The sequence below is a fragment of the Anomaloglossus baeobatrachus genome, chromosome 2, assembly GCF_048569485.1.
Source record: "Anomaloglossus baeobatrachus isolate aAnoBae1 chromosome 2, aAnoBae1.hap1, whole genome shotgun sequence".
NCBI lineage: Eukaryota > Metazoa > Chordata > Amphibia > Anura > Aromobatidae > Anomaloglossus > Anomaloglossus baeobatrachus.
The window spans coordinates 182,370,713-182,391,631 of record NC_134354.1 but is presented as its reverse complement, the minus strand read 5'-3'; the positions used below and the strand labels follow the sequence as shown (position 1 = coordinate 182,391,631).

At 50.1% G+C, this 20,919-nt stretch overlaps 1 protein-coding gene across 3 annotated transcripts in view; it reads left to right on the top strand.

Annotated features, from left to right (window-relative positions):
• Positions 1 to 1,649: 1,649 nt before the first annotated feature.
• Positions 1,650 to 20,919, top strand: part of MED14 (mediator complex subunit 14) — a 127,424-nt gene continuing 108,154 nt past the window's right edge. For all 3 annotated transcript variants that reach the window (XM_075335514.1, XM_075335515.1, XM_075335513.1), the window contains exons 1-3: positions 1,650 to 1,980; positions 5,428 to 5,454; positions 7,270 to 7,375. In XM_075335514.1, the coding sequence (XP_075191629.1) occupies positions 1,796 to 1,980; positions 5,428 to 5,454; positions 7,270 to 7,375 (318 nt within the window). In that variant the 5' untranslated portion in view covers positions 1,650 to 1,795. The remainder of the gene's footprint in view (positions 1,981 to 5,427; positions 5,455 to 7,269; positions 7,376 to 20,919) is intronic.

The following is a 20,919-nucleotide window of genomic DNA, read 5'->3' as shown; positions in this document are numbered from 1 at the left end:
CAGTGACCTCATTAGCGATCTCGCTGTGTGTGACACTGAGCAGCGATCTGGCCCCTGCTGCGAGATCGCTGCTCGTTACACACAGCCCTGGTTCGTTTTCTTCAAAGGCGCTCTCCCACTGTGACACACAGATCGCTGTGTGTGACAGCGAGAGAGCGACAAATGAAGCGAGCAGGGAGCAGGAGCCGGCGTCTGGCAGCTGCGGTAAGCTGTAACCAAGATAAACATCGGGTAACCAAGGTGGTTACCCGATATTTACCTTAGTTACCAGCCTCCACCGCTCTCACGCTGCCTGTGCTGCCGGCTCCTACTCTCTGCACATGTAGCTGCTGTACACATCGGGTTAATTAACCCGATGTATACTGTAGCTAGGAGAGCAAGGAGCTAGCGCTAAGCAGTGTGCGCGGCTCCCTGCTCTCTGCACATGTAGCTGCATTACACATCGGGTTAATTAACCCGATGTATACTGTAGCTAGGAGAGCAAGGAGCCAGCGCTCAGTGTGCGCGGCTCCCTGCACACACAGCTAAGCAGTGTGCGCTGGTAACTAATGTAAACATCGGGTAACCATACCCGATGTTTACCTTAGTTACCAATGTCCGCAGCTTCCAGACGCCGGCTCCGTGCAAGCGCAGCGTCGCTTGCACGTCGCTGCTGGCTGGTCACTGGTGAGATCTGCCTGTTTGACAGCTCACCAGCGACCATGTAGCGATGCAGCAGCGATCCTGACCAGGTCAGATCGCTGGTCGGATCGCTGCTGCATCGCTAAAGTGTGAAGGTACCCTTACTCTTGTAATTCACCTCACTATTTGTCAGCAGACCGTAAAATAGATGGGGGCAGAGCAGGAATTCAGAGTGTTCAGAGACCTTCCTGTGGAAAGATATATAGGGACAGAATAGCCCAAAAAAAACGGGGAGCCGAGCCCGTTTGTAGATAAAAAAACCCCGACCTCAAACCAAAGAAACGAGCCGGGCCGTGTTATGTATAATACGCAGACTGCGGCCAGTGTGAATACGCACCTACACCTGCACCTATACCACCGTCCCGCGCTCGTCTTTGGCTTGGCATGTAGTGCTGCTGCGATTTCTTTCTTTTCACATGCATCCCTGGTCACTTGGAAAAAAAACAAAAACGTGAAAATCTGCCATTTTCTAATTCCCATCACTTTTTTTAGTCCGTCTGCCCCACATAGTCTCTCAGCACAGTATACGGTAACATACACCTCGCCGCACAATACACGCGCCCTCGTGGCAAAGCTGACAGAAAATAAACCTGTGATTCGCTGAGAAAATACCACAGCGCCCAAACCCCTCAGAATCCCCCCATTTGCGCCGGTCACGAGCAATGTGTAATTACATATACTGCCCCGGGATTACACAGCACGAGAAGCCGGGACCCCCGCTCAGGCGCCGTCCTCACAACCGGAGGTGACATGTCTCTGTCAGGAGGACTGACTCTCTGACAGAACTATGGGGAGAAATCACGTGATAAGACCGAGCGGCAAGCACGACGAATCATTCCTTCATCACGATACACGCCCACCAGAGAGCCGCGCGCATGCGCTTTGTCTGTTAGGAGGGGGGGATTTTGTGTCTTCCGGTTTAGTCCCTTCCCCCAGCCGCTTCTGCTTACTTTCCCTTCCGGTGCGTGAAGGAGGCAGCCGCCTATAGGGCCCTGGTTCTCACACATTTGTTGTACAGGGGTTAGAGGGGCGGCGGGCTCCCGGCAGCCGCGTCCTATGTCTGTGCTCCGCACACACAGCGTCTGTGTACGGTAGAGTGTGAGCCGCAGGCAGAATGCCTCCCGTACAGCTGGAGAGCAGTCAGCTGGTGCTGACCGGGGGTCCTACCACTGCCCCTCAGCCGCCTCCCCCGGGCACCATAGTGGCCGCCAGCTCCAGCAGCCATGGCTATCGCCTCAGCACTCTTATCGACTTCTTACTGCAGAGGACTTATCAGGAGATCAACGTGCTGGCCGACCTGTAAGTGCCAGGGCTGGGGGCGTTATAGGGTGTACACCCGACACAGTCACCTGTGGACTCCACACTGGGGGCAGGTGCAGAGATCTGGGCAGGGGAGCAGAGCTCTGGGACCTGGGCAGGGGAGCAGAGCTCTGGGATCTGGGCAGGGGAACAGACCTCTGGGATCTGGGCAGGGGAACAGACCTCTGGGATCTGGGCAGGGGAGCAGAGCTCTGGGATCTGGGCAGGGGAACAGACCTCTGGGATCTGGGCAGGGGAACAGACCTCTGGGATCTGGGCAGGGGAGCAGAGCTCTGGGATCTGGGCAGGGGAGCAGAGCTCTGGGATCTGGGCAGGGGAGCAGAGCCCTGGGATCTGGGCAGGGGAGCAGAGCCCTGGGATCTGGGCAGGGGAGCAGAGCCCTGGGATCTGGGCAGGGGAGCAGAGCTCTGGGATCTGGGCAGGGGAGCAGACCCCTGGGATCTGGGCAGGGGAGCAGACCCCTGGGATCTGGGCAGGGGAACAGACCCCTGGGATCTGGGCAGGGGAACAGACCCCTGGGATCTGGGCAGGGGAGCAGACCCCTGGGATCTGGGCAGGGGAGCAGACCCCTGGGATCTGGGCAGGGGAGCAGACCCCTGGGATCTGGGCAGGGGAGCAGACCTCTGGGATCTGGGCAGGGGAGCAGAGCTCTGGGATCTGGGCAGGGGAGCAGAGCTCTGGGATCTGGGCAGGGGAGCAGAGCTCTGGGATCTGGGCAGGGGAGCAGAGCTCTGGGATCTGGGCAGGGGAGCAGAGCCCTGGGATCTGGGCAGGGGAGCAGAGCTCTGGGATCTGGGCAGGGGAGCAGACCCCTGGGATCTGGGCAGGGGAGCAGACCCCTGGGATCTGGGCAGGGGAACAGACCCCTGGGATCTGGGCAGGGGAACAGACCCCTGGGATCTGGGCAGGGGAACAGACCCCTGGGATCTGGGCAGGGGAACAGACCCCTGGGATCTGGGCAGGGGAGCAGACCCCTGGGATCTGGGCAGGGGAGCAGACCCCTGGGATCTGGGCAGGGGAGCAGACCCCTGGGATCTGGGCAGGGGAGCAGACCCCTGGGATCTGGGCAGGGGAGCAGACCCCTGGGATCTGGGCAGGGGAGCAGACCCCTGGGATCTGGGCAGGGGAGCAGACCCCTGGGATCTGGGCAGGGGAGCAGACCCCTGGGATCTGGGCAGGGGAGCAGACCCCTGGGATCTGGGCAGGGGAGCAGACCCCTGGGATCTGGGCAGGGGAGCAGACCCCTGGGATCTGGGCAGGGGAGCAGACCCCTGGGACGCGGGCAGGGGAGCAGACCCCTGGGACGCGGGCAGGGGAGCAGACCCCTGGGACGCGGGCAGGGGAGCAGACCCCTGGGACGCGGGCAGGGGAGCAGACCCCTGGGACGCGGGCAGGGGAGCAGACCCCTGGGACGCGGGCCCTTGGGATGAATTCTCAACCTATTGCCTTATTGGAGGTTACAGTGCAGTAATTGGGTTCTACTCCAGTGCATCTGAACCTTAATCTGTCCTGTAATGGTCCACATAGAAATGGCAGCAGGGGAGGGGCAGTCGTTGCTGTGACAGCAGATTTTTGGCAATAATTCCGGTATGTTTTAGAGGTTTAATAATGGTGAAATGATTTCCTCGTGACAAGTATTTTTCCACATTGTTCTCTGTGGATACATAAGACTGTATCCCCAGTGGTACGTTAGAAGAATATTAGTCACTTAGTTCTGTAACTAAAAGCTGAAGTAGTCCCATATTTTGTCAGTAATAGTATGAATGTTGCATGTTGTCTGCACATCGGTGTCTAAAGTGGTATAGCTGTCATGTATGATGGGAGAATAGATTTCCTCACCTTTGCTTTCCTCCTTACCCTGTTACTATTGATGAGTGAGCACTACCATGCTCGGTATTCGTAATGAACAGTCGGATGCTTGGATGTGCTCGACTCGTGTACCTAATATAATGCAAGTCAATGGTAAACTCTTACGGAAAAGTGTTTCCTATTGACTTCCACTATAATAGGCAACACAAGTTGTGCCCATCCGAGAGTCCAACTTCTTGTTACGAGTACTGAGCACCTGACGATGGCAGTTCTCGCTCATCACATTTTCACACTCCTGTATGATTACGTTTTGGTTTCAGGCGGATTGAAAGATGGTAAATGTAAGATTTGACTTCTTTATTTTAGTATTTTCTTTCAATCTGTTTTTCTCATGAGTTTTACCTGTCATGTGCCTCCAACTGTTAAAAGATGCTGTGAAAGGTAACTATAGAAGCCCATCAGGCAACGCACACACCTGCCGTTCTGATTGCTAGGACAGTTACTATACCTCCTGTGAGACAGAGGGCCCTCACCTGATCACCATGGTGTGTGGCAGCATCTGGAAGGAGAGATGCTGAATGAATAAGTTAGAGCGCTGTCCTTCATCCCATAGATATGAAGAAGCCCAAACACTGAGCTTGCTCTGATATGCCATCTTTTTATGATTGTGGGTATTTGACCTGTAGGATCCTGCAGATTTATAAGAATGAGGGGGGTGCAGTTCTGTTGTAGCCCTCTGTCACCTTCTGCAGTAATAAAGTTTCCTACACAGCTTGGTGGCCAAGCATGGTTATACAGGGACTCCGCACTACACCAGCACTGTGTCCTCTTCATTCCCAGAAGCTGGTTGGGCTCCTGAAGGCTAGATTCCAAATGGATGGCGTATCCTAGTGATAGGCCATCACTTTCAGATACGACCACTTCTTTATCTAAAGCTGGCCTGACATGGGAGCTGTCAGTTTGTCAAACACATGAGCTCTGTCCAGCCAACAATTCATGTGCTTTGACAAGGATGGGAAAAGCTGGTGCCCATCACCTCCCCTGGAAAGCAAAGAATCGGTTATTGAAACTCCAAGTGTCCCATACTTCTTTCCCACCGACATCGTCTTGCTGGGTGGAGTCTTGAGACTTTCATCTAATGTGTGTGAGGATTTAAGTTTAGTTGTGTTTTTAATAAGATTAAAGGAATATCTCTGGGAGGAAAGCGAAGTAATTTGCACTTTACGTAATGTTGCTATTGATCTGTTGCAATGTTATGGTCCATTTAGAACAGATCCAGGACGTTGGCTATTCGGTGGACATTACATTGGCAGTTTCCACTGTTTGATGAGTGATGGGGACATCACATAAATTCTAATACGATCGCTCTGTCCCCATACAGTAAAATGTTATTGGCAGCACATGGGGTGAAGTGCAGCCGATAACCATTATTTTTATGCATGGGTGATTGCCAGCCTGTTTAATGCGTTTAAATAGGTTGTAAGTCTGAGTTCGATTACGTAGTAGCTTGAGAAATCGTAGTGTGTTTATGCTAAATTGTGACCTGCTATACATTCAGTAGATGGTAAAATGATGTCCTTTTGGCGCTTGAGTGTAATTGCCTTCTTATCCTTTCAGGCTGCCAAGAAAGACTGACATGGAAAGGTAAGATTTCTTATATTTGACACAATATTAGTTATCCGCATGTGTTATAATCACAATCTTATTGGAATGCTATGGATATAAAAATATGCAGCATTCTTTTAAAAATTGTGAAAGTTTATTTGCAAAATTCCACTCCCTGACATTGTTTTGGTATTTGCTGCAAATTTTCAGTGTGAAATCCACAACAAATATTTTGTGCCTGACAATTGCTATTTAAAGGGGTTGTCCACTACATTGACATTGATGGCCAATCCTTAGAATAGGTCATCAATGTCTGATCGGCTGGGGTCTGACACTCCGCACCCTCACTGATCAGCTGTTCTGTCCCGGCAGCGGAACCTGGCAGTCAGAGCAGAATCGCAACTGAGCATTTCTATCTTCTGATAGCGGCTGGGTACTGCACATCCGCCTCCCATTCTAATCAATAGGCGGTGCATGTGCACTACCCGGCTGCCATCAGACAGCGCAGCGCCGGAACTGAGCATTTTTGACTGCCGCCGCCCAGACTGAGGACAGCTGATCGGTGGGGGTATGGAGTGCCTGACCCCAGACATTGATGACCTATCTTATTCCTGTTTCACACCTCTGTGAAAATCACGCATGTTTTTCACGGACGTGTCAAAGGTGCGTATTGCCCTCAGTGTGCCGTGTTTATGGCACACGTCTGTTCTCCATGTGTTATCTGTGATAACATACGGAGAACGGGAACTTTCTGCTCACCTGTCCCTGGCGTTGCTGTCCGTGGTGCTGATCTACGGTCTCCGGTCCTGCCGACTCCCCGCTGCTGCTGCTTCCGGCCCGCAGTGGAGTGAATATGCAATGAGCATAATGAGCGGGAGTCGGAAGCAAGTGACAGCAGCGCTGGAGAAGGTGAGTATAGAAATTCTTTTTTTCACAGACACGTGTGTTTTCTCCGGTGCCTGTCACACGGATCACATCCGTGCGGTCTGTGTGACACCCATGATGCCGGAGAAAAACTGACATGTCTACGTATGGAGCACACGTATGCTCCACACAGTCCATGGCAGAACATGCACGTGAGCGCAGACCCATTGATTTGAATAGGTCTACGTGTGCCTGTGTCTCCGGCACGTGAGGAAACGGACCAAACACGTACCGGAGACACGGACGTGTGAAGGAGGCCTTAAGGATAGGCCATCAATGTAAAAGCAGTGGACAACCCCTTTAAGGGGAAGTAGTGCTACCGATGCGTAGGTGCGTGGCCATTCTTAAAAATTAAGTTTTTTAGGAGAGTTGTCATGTACCATTTAAATCTGGCACAGAAGTCCTATGCAAATTTAGCTTTAAGTGGACAAGGGGCTTGTCGGTGTTTTGTAGAAAGCTTTCTAGTCTTACAAAGCACTCCTGTATGAGCTGTGTGCCATCCTTACACTTAGAGGTTATTTTACTCCCCTGAGTATTCCACTTTTTTTTTTTCCCTTTTTTTAAAATCCACCATATGGGCCTTTTTTATTTTTGTGATAAGTGTTTTGGTGTTTACCAATGGGGCATGGCTCACAGGGTAATGATGCAAAGCAGCAGGGAATCCTGTCAGCAATGCCCCTTTGTAAAGACTATAAGAATTGGCACAAAATAAAAAGGCCCATATCTCTGAAACCGTATGGTGGGTATATATATATATATATTACACATGAGCTGTGCAAATAAAATAAGAGCAAAAACTGGTCACTTTTGATCTGGTGACAGGTTCTTTTTAACTCTGTCCTGCTTTATGCATATTTAATTTGAGACCCTGTTGGACTTTCGGGGTATTTGGAGGCTGAATTTATAATGTAAACTGTTTTTCTATTATAGGAAAATTGAAATTGTACAGTTTGCTAGCCGTACACGTCAGCTCTTCGTTAGATTGCTAGCTCTAGTGAAATGGGCAAACAACGCTGGCAAAGTAGAGAAATGTGCGGTAAGTATTACCAACATAAGCCTTTGCTTCCATACTCCCTGGTAAAAAAGACTCTGCATTCGGCATCTTTTGTTATTGCTAGAAATCAGTTATGATAAAAATGTAACTGTGTAAGTGATCTCAACTCAAAGTATCCTTTTTGTATGTTCAGTCTCTGTGCAGACCTATGTATCTTAGTGGCTATGGCTGCATACATGTATGTATGTATGTATGTGATGCAAATCTTCATACAGAAGGAAATGAGATGGCCAGACAAACCTGCGAGTTGCAATATGTGGCTGCTATCAGAATACACGGCAGCTCCAGAACTGAGCGTTTCTGGCCATCTGCTGCCTCCAGCACGGAGAAGAGCTGATCGGTGGTTGTGCCGTGTGTCTGTCTCTGGCCAATCAGACGTTGACGCCGTGCACAACCCATATGTTATTAAGCCTAAACACTCTTTAGTGCCACATGAAAGGCATCAAAGGGTGCTAGTTTATAATATGTAGGGGGGTTGCGAAATTATATATCTGCAGGATATATATCTATATTTCAATATATAATACCGATCAATTCTAAATATATCGAATTACAGTTGAAACCAGAAGTTTACATGCACTATCTAAAAAGACAAATATGCATGTTTTTCTCACTATCTGACATACAATCAGAAAAAAACCTCCGTTTTAGGTCAATTAGGAACCAAAATTATTTATATTTATTAAATGCCAGAATCATGAGCGAGAGAATGTTTTAAGGCATTTTTATTACTTTCTGCGAAATCAAAAGTTTACATACACTGAGTACTATGCCGTTAAAAAATATGGGACAGCCCATATGATGATGTCATGTATTTGGAAGCTTTTGATAGGTTTATTGGAAACATCTGAGTTAATTAGAGACACACCTGTGGAGGTATTTCAATGCACATGTGACACAGTGCTTCTTTCTGTAGCATCTTGGGAAAGTCAAAAGAAATCAGCCAAGATCTTAAGAAGAGAATTGTAGACTGGTTCATCGGCACGGTGGCTCAGTGGTTAGCACTGCAGTCTTGCAGCGCTGGGGTCCTGGGTTCGAATCCCACAAAGGACACCATCTGCAAGGAGTTTGTATGTTCTCCCCGTGTTTGCGTGGGTTTCCTCCAGGTTCTCTGGTTTCCTCCCACACTCTAAAGATTTACTGATTGGGGCTCACAATCTAAAGTCCCTATGGGGACAGTGTTGCTGATGTATGTAAAGCGCTGCGGAATATGTTGGTGCTATATAAAAATAAAGATTTATTTATTTTTATTTATCCTTGGGTGCAAATTCCAGATACCAGAAGATGCCTCATTCATCTGTACTAACAATTATACACAAGTAGAAACAATATGGGAATGTCCAGCCATCATACCGGTCAGAAAGGAGATGGGTTCTGTGTACCAGAGATGAACGTGCTTTGGTCAATAGTGAGAAAAACCTGCATATGTGTCTTTAGATAGTTAATGTAAACTTCTCATTTCAACTGTATATAGAAAGATTTTTATATAACTTTCTATCATACTTCTATCTATATCTTTATATAGCATTACTTAAAAAGACAGTTATTATAGTATGTAAAATATGTTAATAAAGCATGGCCAGTGCATGCCAGACGTAAGGCAAGAAGAAAACGCACACTGGTATAGCACTCTCATGACGCTAGTCTTACTTGTCTAGATGATTATCTGAGTGATTATTTATATGCTAGTAGGAGCGAGGCCTAATACACATATGTTCTTATTCATTTTGGAGAGAGTGGAATGTTATCTTATCAATAGAGAAAAACCTATGCGGCATGCAAGTGTGACACCTTTTCTCTTGTTAGACGGTATGGTCGGCACTCTTGGCTCGGATGGATGTAACTGTAGTAGGAATATTCTTCCTGTCATACACTTGTAGGAAAACCACAGCACCCCAATGTTGCAGTTTGAAGAAAATTAGAATTACCGTATTTTTCCCTTTATAAGACGCACCGGATTATAAGACGCACCCCAAATTTAGACATAAAGTTAAAAAAAGAAAAATGGGGTCCGTCTTGTACTTCGGTGTTCTCTTATGGGAGGGGGGCAGCTGTGGTGGTGAAGCGGGGGTCACAGAGGGCAGAGGTTGTGCTAGCAGGCGCGGCGGGTCAGTGGCAGCGGCGTCCGTGGTGGCAGGTGCGGTGGTGTCCGTGGTGGCAGGAGTCGCGGGGTTCGTGGTGGTGGCGGCGGCGGGTGAGTCGTGCAGCAGGCCGGTGCATTGAGTGTCCCAGTGTCCGCGGTCTGGTTCAAATGATGGCGCCTGGAGCGGCGCATGCGCAGATGGAGCTCTCATCCAAGAGCTCCATCTGCGCACACGCCTGCTCCCGCTCCCTGCGCCATCATTTGAAACTGGGACCGCGGACAAACTATGTAACCTGCTGCACAGCCGCCCGCCCCGCACACACAGAGTGGCAGCCAGCAGGCTGTCCGCCCACCCTGCGTGCAAGCGGCCGGGTGCCTGTTTGCAGGTGGCAGCCGGGTGCCTGTCAGTGCCGGCTGCCGCCCGCACGCAGCCACAGGCACCCGGCTGCCGACCGATCGCCGCACAGACAGGACCCCCAGGTAATGCTATATTCAGATTTTAAGACTCACCCCCCCCCCCCTTTTCCTCCCAAATTTTTGGGAGGAAAAGTGTGTCTTATAATCCGAAAAATACGGTACTTAGTTGAAATTGCCAGCATATGGTGCATATTTTTGTTCCCCAAGAAGTAGATTCACCAACATTTCGGTCCACATCAGACCTTGATTACAGACTAGAAAAACATGTATATGTAATTTTCTTTTGGAACACCTTTTGCTGACAATTTCAATAAAGCAATTTTAATTTTCTGTAACCTTCACCACTGGAGTGCCATGGGTTGTCCTATAATGAGCTAGACAATAGTGTATCATCTGCAAAATAAAACCTGTCTGCATTTTGCTGATTCATAGGTCAAAAACACAATTGGTTTTATAGGAAGGCTTCAGCTTGTAAAAGGCGTAACTGGTTTTAAATGCCTATTTTGATAATTTCTCTCTCTCCCATTTGGAGTCTTCCATAATTTTGTTTGTAATAGTTTACTCTGGGTGTATGTTCACACTTGACAAATCTACCTTCAGTTTTCAGGATAGCCTGCAGCCAATTGTAAAATGTAATGAAAAATTCCCTTTTTTTTTTTCCACTTTTTACGATAAGTTATGGAACACATATTTAGAATAAAAATTTCTACATTTTTTAAATAAGGTCCTTTACTGTATAGCAACAGGTTTCAATAAGGCTAAAACTTATACTGCTCACAAAAAGTTAGATATTTGGCTTTCGGGTAAAATTTATGTAACGTAAAGTTCACAGTATAGTCATATTTTATCACGACTGTAGGGCATTTTTAAAGGGAACCTGTCAGGTGCAATATGCAGCCAGAACCACGAGCAGTTCTGGAGGGATATTGCTAATCCCTGCCTAACTGTCCCTGTATCTAGTAGAATAGATAAAGGGATGTTTAGAAAAAGTATTTCTAAAGATCTTTTATGATTTGCTAATGAGCGCAGGGACTAGTCGTAAGGGCGTTAGTTTCTGCCCTCTTAGCATCTTAGCATGGCAGTACACCCACAGGGGCATGCTAACATGTTGTTATTCAATGCAGCATTACCAGTGGTGACGTGCGTATCGGTGTCCGCTGTCACAGTTGATCCGAAGTCCCGGTACTTCTGGTCACATGCACTAGACTTCCTCTGAAACCGTGACGCTTACACCCGGCTTCATACTGCGCATGGACGGAAGTGCCGGGATTTCGGATCAGCAGTGACAGTGGACACAGGTGCACGTGTCACTGCTGATGCTGCATTGAATAGCATATTAGCATACCCCTGTGGGCGTGTTACAATGCTAGGAGGGCAGAATGAGCGCAGTAACTAACACCCTTGAGTCTAGTCCATGCACTCATTAACATATCATAAAAGATCTTTAGAAATACTTTATTTCTAAAGATCTCTTTATGTATGCTACTAGATACAGGGATTAGCAATATGCCCCCAGAACTGCTCATGGTTCTGGGTGCATATTGCACCTGACAGGTTCCTTTTTAAGTAGAGACAGGCAATGGTAATTTTCTCATCTCAAACAATTTATTGAAACAAAAGCCAATGAATTTGGTGTTTACCTCCCACCCCCAAATGTCAGTCTCAGTAACTTGTCTTGTGTCCTTAAGCATCAATTACAGGTTGACAACGATGGTTTCTGCTGTTCACAAGTTGAGTTATTGTCTGCTGAGGCATTGCATCCCACTCTTCTTGTAGGGTGGCCCTCAGGTCATTGAGGTTCTGAGGTGCAGAGTTCTGAGACTCTACACAGCGACTCAGCTGATACCATAAGTTTTCTTTGAGGTTCAGGTCTGGAGAAAATGCAGGCCATTCCATTTGTTGTTCAGGTCTCCAGCAGCCATTCCCTAACGCTGCGACCTTGATGAGCTTGGAGCTTTGTCGTCCATGAAGATGAAATTAGGCTTGTGTTGTTGTTCATTGAGAGGGGCAATGACTGGATTACTGATATTCCAGTAGTAGGGGCTTGTCGCTTGTCATTGTACCATTCACAAAGTGAAGGGTGGTTCTGTATTGACTGGAAACACCTGTCCACACTGTAACACCATCACCATCAAAGACTCGTCTGGTGACAACAGTGAAGGATGCATAGCACTCTCCTTGACGTCTCCCACATCATTGGCGGCCATCATTTCTGCTAAGTGTCAATCGACTTTCATCAGTGAAGAACACTGAGGCCCACTGGTTCCTCATGCTGCGTAGATGACGCCTGTGCCTGATGTTGTGGTCGGGTACCCTTGCAGGTCTTCTAGCACGCAGACCACGCTGATATAAACGGTTTTGAATGGTCTGACATGACACTTGCGTCTCACCTCCCTTAAATGTGTATGATCCATTTCTGAAAGGCATTGCTCACAATGAAGTGATCATCCGTGTGGGATGTGTCCAAAAGGCACATATATGCCTTTCTGTGACTCTTCCAGTCTCTATCTCTGTTGTAACCTGCTGATGACACTCGGTGACACTCTAAGCTCAGTGGCCACTTCCGTCTGAGAACACCCTGCATGAAGCCTTGTTATGGCGTGGTATAGTCGATCAATTGTTAGGTGTCCTTTCTTTGTCGCTCCATTGGGAGACCCAGACAATTGGGTGTATAGCTTCTGCCTCCGGAGGCCACACAAAGTATTACACTTTAAAAAGTGTAACCCCTCCCCTCTGCTATACACCCTCCCGTGCATCACGGGCTCCTCAGTTGTTATGCTTTGTGTTGAAGGAGGCTGACACTCACACAATGCTCCACATTTTAGTCAGCAGCAGCTGCTGATTATACGGATGGAAGAAAAGAGGGCCCATAACAGGGCCCCCGGCATGCTCCCTTCTCACCCCACTGAGTCGGCGGTGCTGTTAAGGTTGAGGTACCCATTGCGGGTACACAGGCTGGAGCCACATGCCGTTTTCCTTCCCCATCCCTTAGGGGCTCTGGGTGAAGTGGGATCCTAACCGGTCATCCAGGCACTGGGACCGGCCTCCATCCGCAGCCCCTGGTGGTATCTGCCGGACAGGAGATGGAGTATCGTCAGGGACATGGCCCTGCATCTACAGGTACTCTGTGTCCCCTTTGGGACGGTGCATGAAGCACCCTGGCCTAAGACGCTGCAGCGACTGCGGTGTGTGTTTTTTTTTTTTTTTTTTTTTTTTTTTTTTTTTTTTTTGACCGGGACTACCGCGCCGACCGTGCCTGTTTACCGGCCGCGGTTTCTACTTTAGTCCCCGGCTTTTGCAGCCTAGTGTATTAAACTCCCGCCCCTGGGCCTGCTAGTCAGGGAGAAGGGCGGGACGGTCGGTACTACGCCGATGGTGAGGGCTGGAGCACACTTCGCTGTCCTCCTCCCCCCTCACTGTTCACTATGGGGCGCAGATTCCCGCACTTTTGTGGTTCCGCCCTCGGCTCCCTCCTCCCCTCGGAACGCCGGCGGCCATTGTTATATGGCATGATTCTGCCTGTGGAGATCAGAATGTGCTCACTCAGCACTACAGCTCTAGGAGAGGGGGTTCCTAACAGGTCGCCAGGCGCTGGGACCGGACTCCATCCGCAGCCCCTGAGGGATTCTGACGGACAGGAGACTGGACATCATCAGGGACAGAGCCCTGCATCCAGAAGGTACTCTGTGTCCCCTTCAGGGGACGCTGCATACAGCACCTGGGTTACAAACGCCGCAGCGGTGCAATTTGGTTTGTGAGACCGGGACTACCGCGCCTGTTTGCCGGCCGCGTCTTTAACTTTAGTCCCCGGCTCTTGCGGCCTAGTACCATATACCCTGCCAGTCAGGGGTAACGACGGGACGGCCGACGGGACGTCGGCAGTGAGGGCTGGAGCATACTTGGTATCCTCCTCCCCCCTCACTATGCACTGTGGGGCACCAGTTCCCAATCGGGTGCTGGCCACCCCTTAGGTGCCGAAGTGTGTGTATATATATATATATATATATATATATATTTATTTTATATGATATGATTTCACTGTTCGGCAGCACTATTGCTTTTGGCACTGCGGAGCACCAGATTCCCGCACTTTCTGAGGGCTCCCTCCTCCTCTCAGAACGCTGGCAGCCATTCCTTTCAGCACTTCTGGCGCTGGAGAACCTCAGGGACGAGCTCCACAGCTCTGGGGGCCCAGGCAAGGGAATCTGGTGGTCACGCAACCGCTGAGAGCGGTCGGTAAGCCGCACCTGTTACTGGGTGCTGGACCCCCTGGGTGCCGAAGTGTATATTTATATGTTTATATTGTATACATTTACTCTGTACGGCCGCACTATTACTTTGGCTATATACCCTCGCTGATTGCTCAAGAGGAGACAAGTGTCGTCCGCAAAAAGCAAGGGTGCCAAGGCACAGGCTTACTTTGCAACCTGTATCTCATGTGCGGCTATGCTACCTGCAGGTTCCACCTACCCTCATTGTGTGCAATGCTCGGCCCCCGTGACACTCACTCAGCCGGAGCCTCAGCCACTGGTGGGACCCTCGGCCCACGTAGAACCACCGGCTACCACTGTCCAAGTGGCAGGGACGGAGTTTGCAGTGTTGGCTGAGAAACGTTCGGAGTCACTTTCTCAATCCATGGCTCAGTCTATGGATAGATGGTCTGCTAAGATACTAGAAGCTTTGCAGCCCAGACCGGTAACTCAGGCCCCGGGCACTGTTGAATCATTGCCCCCAGACCCCCCTCGGTCGGCGCAGCAAACTGCTCCTGGTGTGACTCCTAGGTCCCACGGTGAGGACTCAGACACGGTCCGCAGTCCCAGACCGGCTAAGCGGGCCCGCAGGGAGCTCCCCTCGACTTCATCACACTGCTCAGGGTCTCAGCATGAGGACTCTCTGGAGGATGAAGCGGGGGTTGCAGATCAGGGCTCTGATCCTGACACCGCTCTCAATCTTGATACACCTGAAAGGGACGCCATAGTCAATGACCTTATAGCGTCCATCAACCAGGTGCTAGAACTTTCTCCCTCCCGGGGGATCCCCAATCGTACGTGGAGTGCGTTTCTGGATCACTCCAACGTCAGAGATACAGTCCAGAAGCACCGAGCTTTTCCGGACAAGCGCTTTACTAAGCGCCTTAATGACACACGTTACCCCTTCCCCGCTGACGTAGTTAAGGGTTGGGCTCAGTGTCCCAAAGTGGATCCTCCAGCTTCCAGACTGGCGGCTAGATCCATAGTAACAGTGACAGATGGTTCATCGCTCAAGGATGCCACTGACAGGCAAATAGAGCTCCTGATGAAATCCATCTATGAAGCCATAGGCGCGTCTTGCTCCGGCATTCGCAGCCATATGGGCACTCCAAGCTATCAGCTTGTCAGTCTGAGACTAATGCAGTCACACGTGCCTCTACTCCGCAGGTTGTGTCTTTAACCTCTCAGGCGTCGGCTTTGCGTCTTACGCCATGAATGCCGTCCTGGACTCTGCGAGCCGTACAGCGGTAGCATCCGCCAATTCAGTGGCAGTCCGCAGGGCCATGTGGCTACGCGAATGGAAGGCAGATTCTGCTTCCAAGAAGTCTTAACCGGTTTGCCATTTTCTGGCGACCGTCTGTTTGGCGTGAAATTGGATGAAATCGTTAATCAATCCAAGGGAAAGGACTCGTTCTTACCCCAGTCCAAACCAAACGGACCTCAGCAAAGGACCCTGTTCCCCTTCAAGAAGGTGGTCGCGGTTTTTACTCCAACTTGTTTGTGGTGCCAAAAAAAGGACGGTTCTTTCCGTCCCGTTCTGGACCTCAAACTGCTCAACAGACACGTGAAAACAAGAGGGTCCCGGATGGAATCTCTCCGCTCTGTCATTGCCTCGAGGTCACAAGGAGACTTCCTAGCATCAATCGACATTAGATGCGTATCTCCACGTGCCGATTGCACCAGAGCATCAACGCTTCCTGCGTTTCGCCATCAGAGACGAACACCTTCAGTTCGTGGCACTGCCTTTTGGCCTGGCGACAGCCCCACGGATCTTCACCAAGGTCATGGCAGCAGTGGTGGCAGTCCTGCTCTCTCAGGGACACTCGGTGATCCCTTACTTAGACGATCCTCTAGTCAAAGCACCCTTCCGGGTGACATGCCAACACAGCCTGAACACTGCTCTGGAGACTCTCCAGAGGTTCGGGTGGATCATCAATTTCCCACAGTCAAATTTGACACCGACCCAATAACTTACATCGGGATGAAGTTTCATACTCTCCCAGCGGTAGTGAAGTTCTCGCTGGACAAGCAGCGTTCACTACAGACAGGGGTGCAATCTCTCCTTCGACTCCAATCTCACCCCTTGAGGCGGCTCATGCATTTCCGCAGTTCACATCCCGGGCGTAGAAAGCTGGGAAGCAGACTTTCTCAGTCGCCAGGGCATGGACGCAGGGGAATGGTCTCTTCACCCGGACGGGTTTCAAGAGATCTGTTGCCGCTGGGGAACGCCAGACGTCGACCTAATGGCGTCCCGGCACAACAACAAGTTCCCGACCTTCATGACACTGTCTCAGGACCACAGAGCTCTGGCGGCAGACGCCTTAGTTCAGGATTGGTCGCAGTTTCAACTGCCTTATGTATTTCCTCCTCTGGCAATGCTGCCCAGAGAGTTGAGCAAGAGCAGGTCCGACGGCCGCCGCGCCATCCTCGTCGCTCCAGATTGGCCGAGGCGATCGTGGTACACGGATCTGTGGCACCTCACGGTGGGTCAACCGTGGACGCTTCCAGACCGACCAGACTTGCTGTCTTACGGGCCATTTTTCCACCTGAATTCTGCGGCCCTCAACCTGACTGGGTGGCCATTGAGTTCTGGTTCCTAGCGTCCTCAGGGTTGTCTCAAGATGTCAGTGCCACTATGAGACAGGCCAGGAAACAGACGTCAGCCAAGATCTATCACAGATCTTGGAGGGTCTTCTTAGCCTGGTGCTCTGAGAAGGGGTTTACCCCCTGGTCGTTTGCCCTACCCAGGTTTTCTGTCCTTCCTTCAAGCTGGTTTGGACAAGGGTTTGTCTCTCGGATCCCTCAAGGGACAAAATTTAGGCGCTATCCGTATTTTTTCAAGAGCGTCTAGCCAGACTTCCGCAGGTCCGCACGTTCCTGCAGGGACTTTGCCATTATATGGGCTCTTCAAAAACCACCTTTTGAGCCGCTGCGGGATGGCTCCCCGTCACGTCTTTCGCAGACGGTGGCATTTCTAGTGGCGGTTACATCACTCCGTAGAGTATCAGAGCTTGCAGCGTAGTCTGCAAAGCTCCTTTCCTGTTTTTTTCACCAGGATGATGTGGTTCTGCGTCCGGTTCCGGACTTTCTCCCTAAGATGGTATCCCCCTTTCATCTCAATCAGGATATCTCCTTATCCTTCATTTGCCCTCATCCAATTCACCAATGTGAAAAGGATTTGCATTTTAGATCTAGTGAGAGCTCTCCGGATCTACGTGTCTCGTACGGCGCCACTGCGACGTTCTGATGCGTTTTTTGGCCCTTGTCGCTGGCCAGCGTAAGGGGTCGCAGGCTTCCAAGTCAACCTTGGCTCGGTGGACCAAGGAACCGAATTTTGAAGCCTAACGTCCTTCTGGGCTTCCGATTCCTTCAGGGTTGAAAGCCCATTCTACCAGAGCCGTGGGTGCATCCTGGGCATTGCGGCACCAGGTTACGGCTCAGCAGGTGTGTCAGGCGGCTACCTGGTCGAGTCTGCACACTTTCACAAAACACTATCAGGTGCATGCCCTGCTTCGGCAGATGCCAGCCTAGGTAGGCGAGTCCTTCAGGCGGCGATTGCCCACCTGTAAGAGGGGGCCGTTGTTTCGGCTCTTTTTTATCGAGGTATTCTTTTACCCACCCAGGGACTGCTTTTGGACGTCCCAATTGTCTGGGTCTCCCAATGGAGCGACAAAGAAGAAGGGAATTTTGTTTACTTACCGTAAATTCCTTTTCTTCTAGCTCCAATTGGGAGACCCAGCACCCGCCCCTTTTTCCCTTCGGGCTGTTTTTTCTTGTGTACACATGTTGTTCATGTTGAATTGTTCTTTTGGTTCATGGTTCAGTTTCTCCGAACATCCTTCGGATTGAATTTACCTTAGACCAATTTATAAGTTTCCTCCTTCCTGCTTTTGCACCAAAACTGAGGAGCCCGTGATGCACGGGAGGGTGTATAGCAGAGGGGAGGGGTTACACTTTTTAAAGTGTAATACTTTGTGTTGCCTCCGGAGGCAGAAGCTATACACCCAATTGTCTGGGTCTCCCAATTGGAGCTAGAAGAAAAGGAATTTACGGTAAGTAAACAAAATTCCCTTCTTTTCTCATGATGTCAAAATGTGAACAGCATGATGGCAAGGACTTTTTAAATACTAATTCAACACTGAAATCTTTTGGGCCATTCATTGATCAAATACCTGTTGTGAATTAAAGGGGTTGTGTGGTCTAAAATAACTCATAATAACTAAAATAAAACCTATGCAACGACAAAACCGCATCCTTTGCATAAGTTTTTGACATGCGGCCCGACCGGTTTTTGAAGCTTGCGGCAGGCTACTGAGCATGCGCAGTGGAAAAAAAGGCATGCGGCAGCCGGATGCGGTGATTGCCGCAGGACGCCGCATGCGGCGTCCATAGGCATGCATTGCAAGTCGTGCTGTATCGGCCGGATGCAGCGCAATGCGGGTTTTTTTGCTGGACAAAAAACGTGCCAGGCAACGTTCCATCCGGCCGCCGCATCGGCTAAATCTGCCGCATGCGGCAAAAAAACGGACGGAACGCAAGCCCATGTGGCACAATACGGCACTAATGTAAGTCTATGCAAAAAAAAAACGGTTGCGGTTTTTCTGCAAAGTGCCGGATTGTGCCGCACAGGAAAAAACGGATGTGTGAAAGCAGCCTAAGTGAACCCACGTCCACTAGACAGCTACCCTAGTAGTCGGACGCGCCCACTCCATACATTTGTATGGAGTGAGGCCACAACAACTAGTCATGTTCTGTCCTGGAACATCATATCAGATATATGCAGTGAAATGACTGCCGTTCTCAGTTCAGAAATCAGCAAATCCTCACAGCACTGCGAGGATTCATAAGTGTATAGTCACGTAGTGAATGCAGACTTAATTATTTTAGATTGGACAACCCCTTTAAGCTCGTTGTTGAACAGCAAGTTGTGCAAAATGTACAGAAACATTGAACGTTGGACATGTGCATTCAGAAGATTAGAAAAAGTCACATTAAGGCTATGTGCGTACGTGTGCGCTCTGCACCGCACACAAAAGGTCCGCCTCAGAGCGCAGCTGAAAAGCTCCATTCTGAAGTGCCTAGTGCCTGCAGAATTGGTGCGCTCTGCATGCTGCCTATCCCTATAGACAGAATGCAAAGCACACGAAAGAAGTGACATGTCGCTTCTTAGAACACACGCTTCGGGCAGCAGCCGAATCGCTGCGTTCTAATACGCCACGTGTGCACGTCTCCTGCATAATCTTCATAGATTGTGCTGGGGACGCATTACGCATGCAGTTATGCTGTGGTGCAGAATGCAGTGTAACTGCATGCAATACACACACGTGCACATATAGCCTAAGTTGACCTGAAAAGGTTAGAGTGCATTTTAGGATCCTCAAATTTCTTCCGAAAGCGAACTATCCTTAACTTTTTTTTTGTGAGCAGTGAATACTTGTTCCTGTCTGTACCAGTAAAAACTAGCCGAGAAAAAAAAAAGAGCTTCTGTGTTAGCCCTGATCCTACTCCCCTCTACCCTGTAAAAAAAAAACAAAACAAAAAAAAACCCAAACCCATACATAAATTTAGTAGACGTGTTGCATACGTTCAACCTATACGTCGAAATTCAGACCAATTGTTTGTATGGTACACACTTGCATATGTATTAGATGCATAGCTCTGCAAATATACGGTAATTAACCCCTTCACCCCCGGCCACTAAAACACCCTAATGACCGGGCCATCTTTTGCAATTCTGACCAGTGTCACTTTGACAGGTTATAACTCTGGAACGCTTCAACGGATCCTGGCGATTCTGACATTGTTTTTTCGTGACATATTGTACTTCATGTCAGTGGTAAATTTAGGCCGATATTTTTTGCGTTTATTTGTGAAAATTTAGGAAATTGTGCAAAAATTTGGAAAATTTCGCAATTTTCAAACTTTGAAAATTTATGGCCATAAATCTGAGATATACCGTATTTTTCGCTTTATAAGACGCACCGGAATATAAGACGCACCCCAAACTTAGACATAGAAAAAGGTAAAAAAAAGAAAAATGGGGTCTGTCTTATACTCCGGTGTTCTCTTACCGGAGGGGGGCAGCAGTGGTGGTGAAGCGGGGTCACAGGAGGCACAGGTTGTGCTGGCAGGCGCGGCAGGTCAGTGGCAGCGGGGTCCTTGGTTGCAGGTGCCGTGGCGTCCGTGGTTGCAGGCGCGGTGGCGTCCACGGTGGCAGGATCCGTGGGGTCCGTGGTGGCGGCAGCAGCCGTGGCGGGTGAGCCGTGCAGCAGGCCGGTGCAGTGAGTGTCCGCGGTCCCGGTTCAGTGGTGGCAGTGGCGGCGGCGACTGCTCAGTGGTGGCAGGGACTGCTCAGTGGTGGAGTGTGTCCGCGGTCCCGGTTCAGTGGTGGCAGCGGCGGTGGCGACTGCTCAGTGGTGGCAGGGACTGCTCAGTGGTGGAGTGTGTCCGCGGTCCCGGTTCAGTGGTGGCAGCGGCGGCGACGGCTCAGTGGTGGGAGCGGCGGCGATGGCTCAGTGGTGGGAGCGGCGGCGACGGCTCAGTGGTGGAGTGTGTCCGCGGTCCCGATTCAAGTAATGGCGCCCGGAGCGACGCATGCGCAGATGGAGCTCTCATCCAAGGGCTCCATCTGCGCACGCGCTGACTCCCGGAGCAGCGTGTGCGCAGATGGAGCTCTCATCCAAGAGCTCCACCGGCGCCATCATTTGAAAGTGGGACCGCGGACAACTGGTAAGCTGCACAGCCGCCCGCCCCCATGCCAGCAGGCTGCCCGCCCA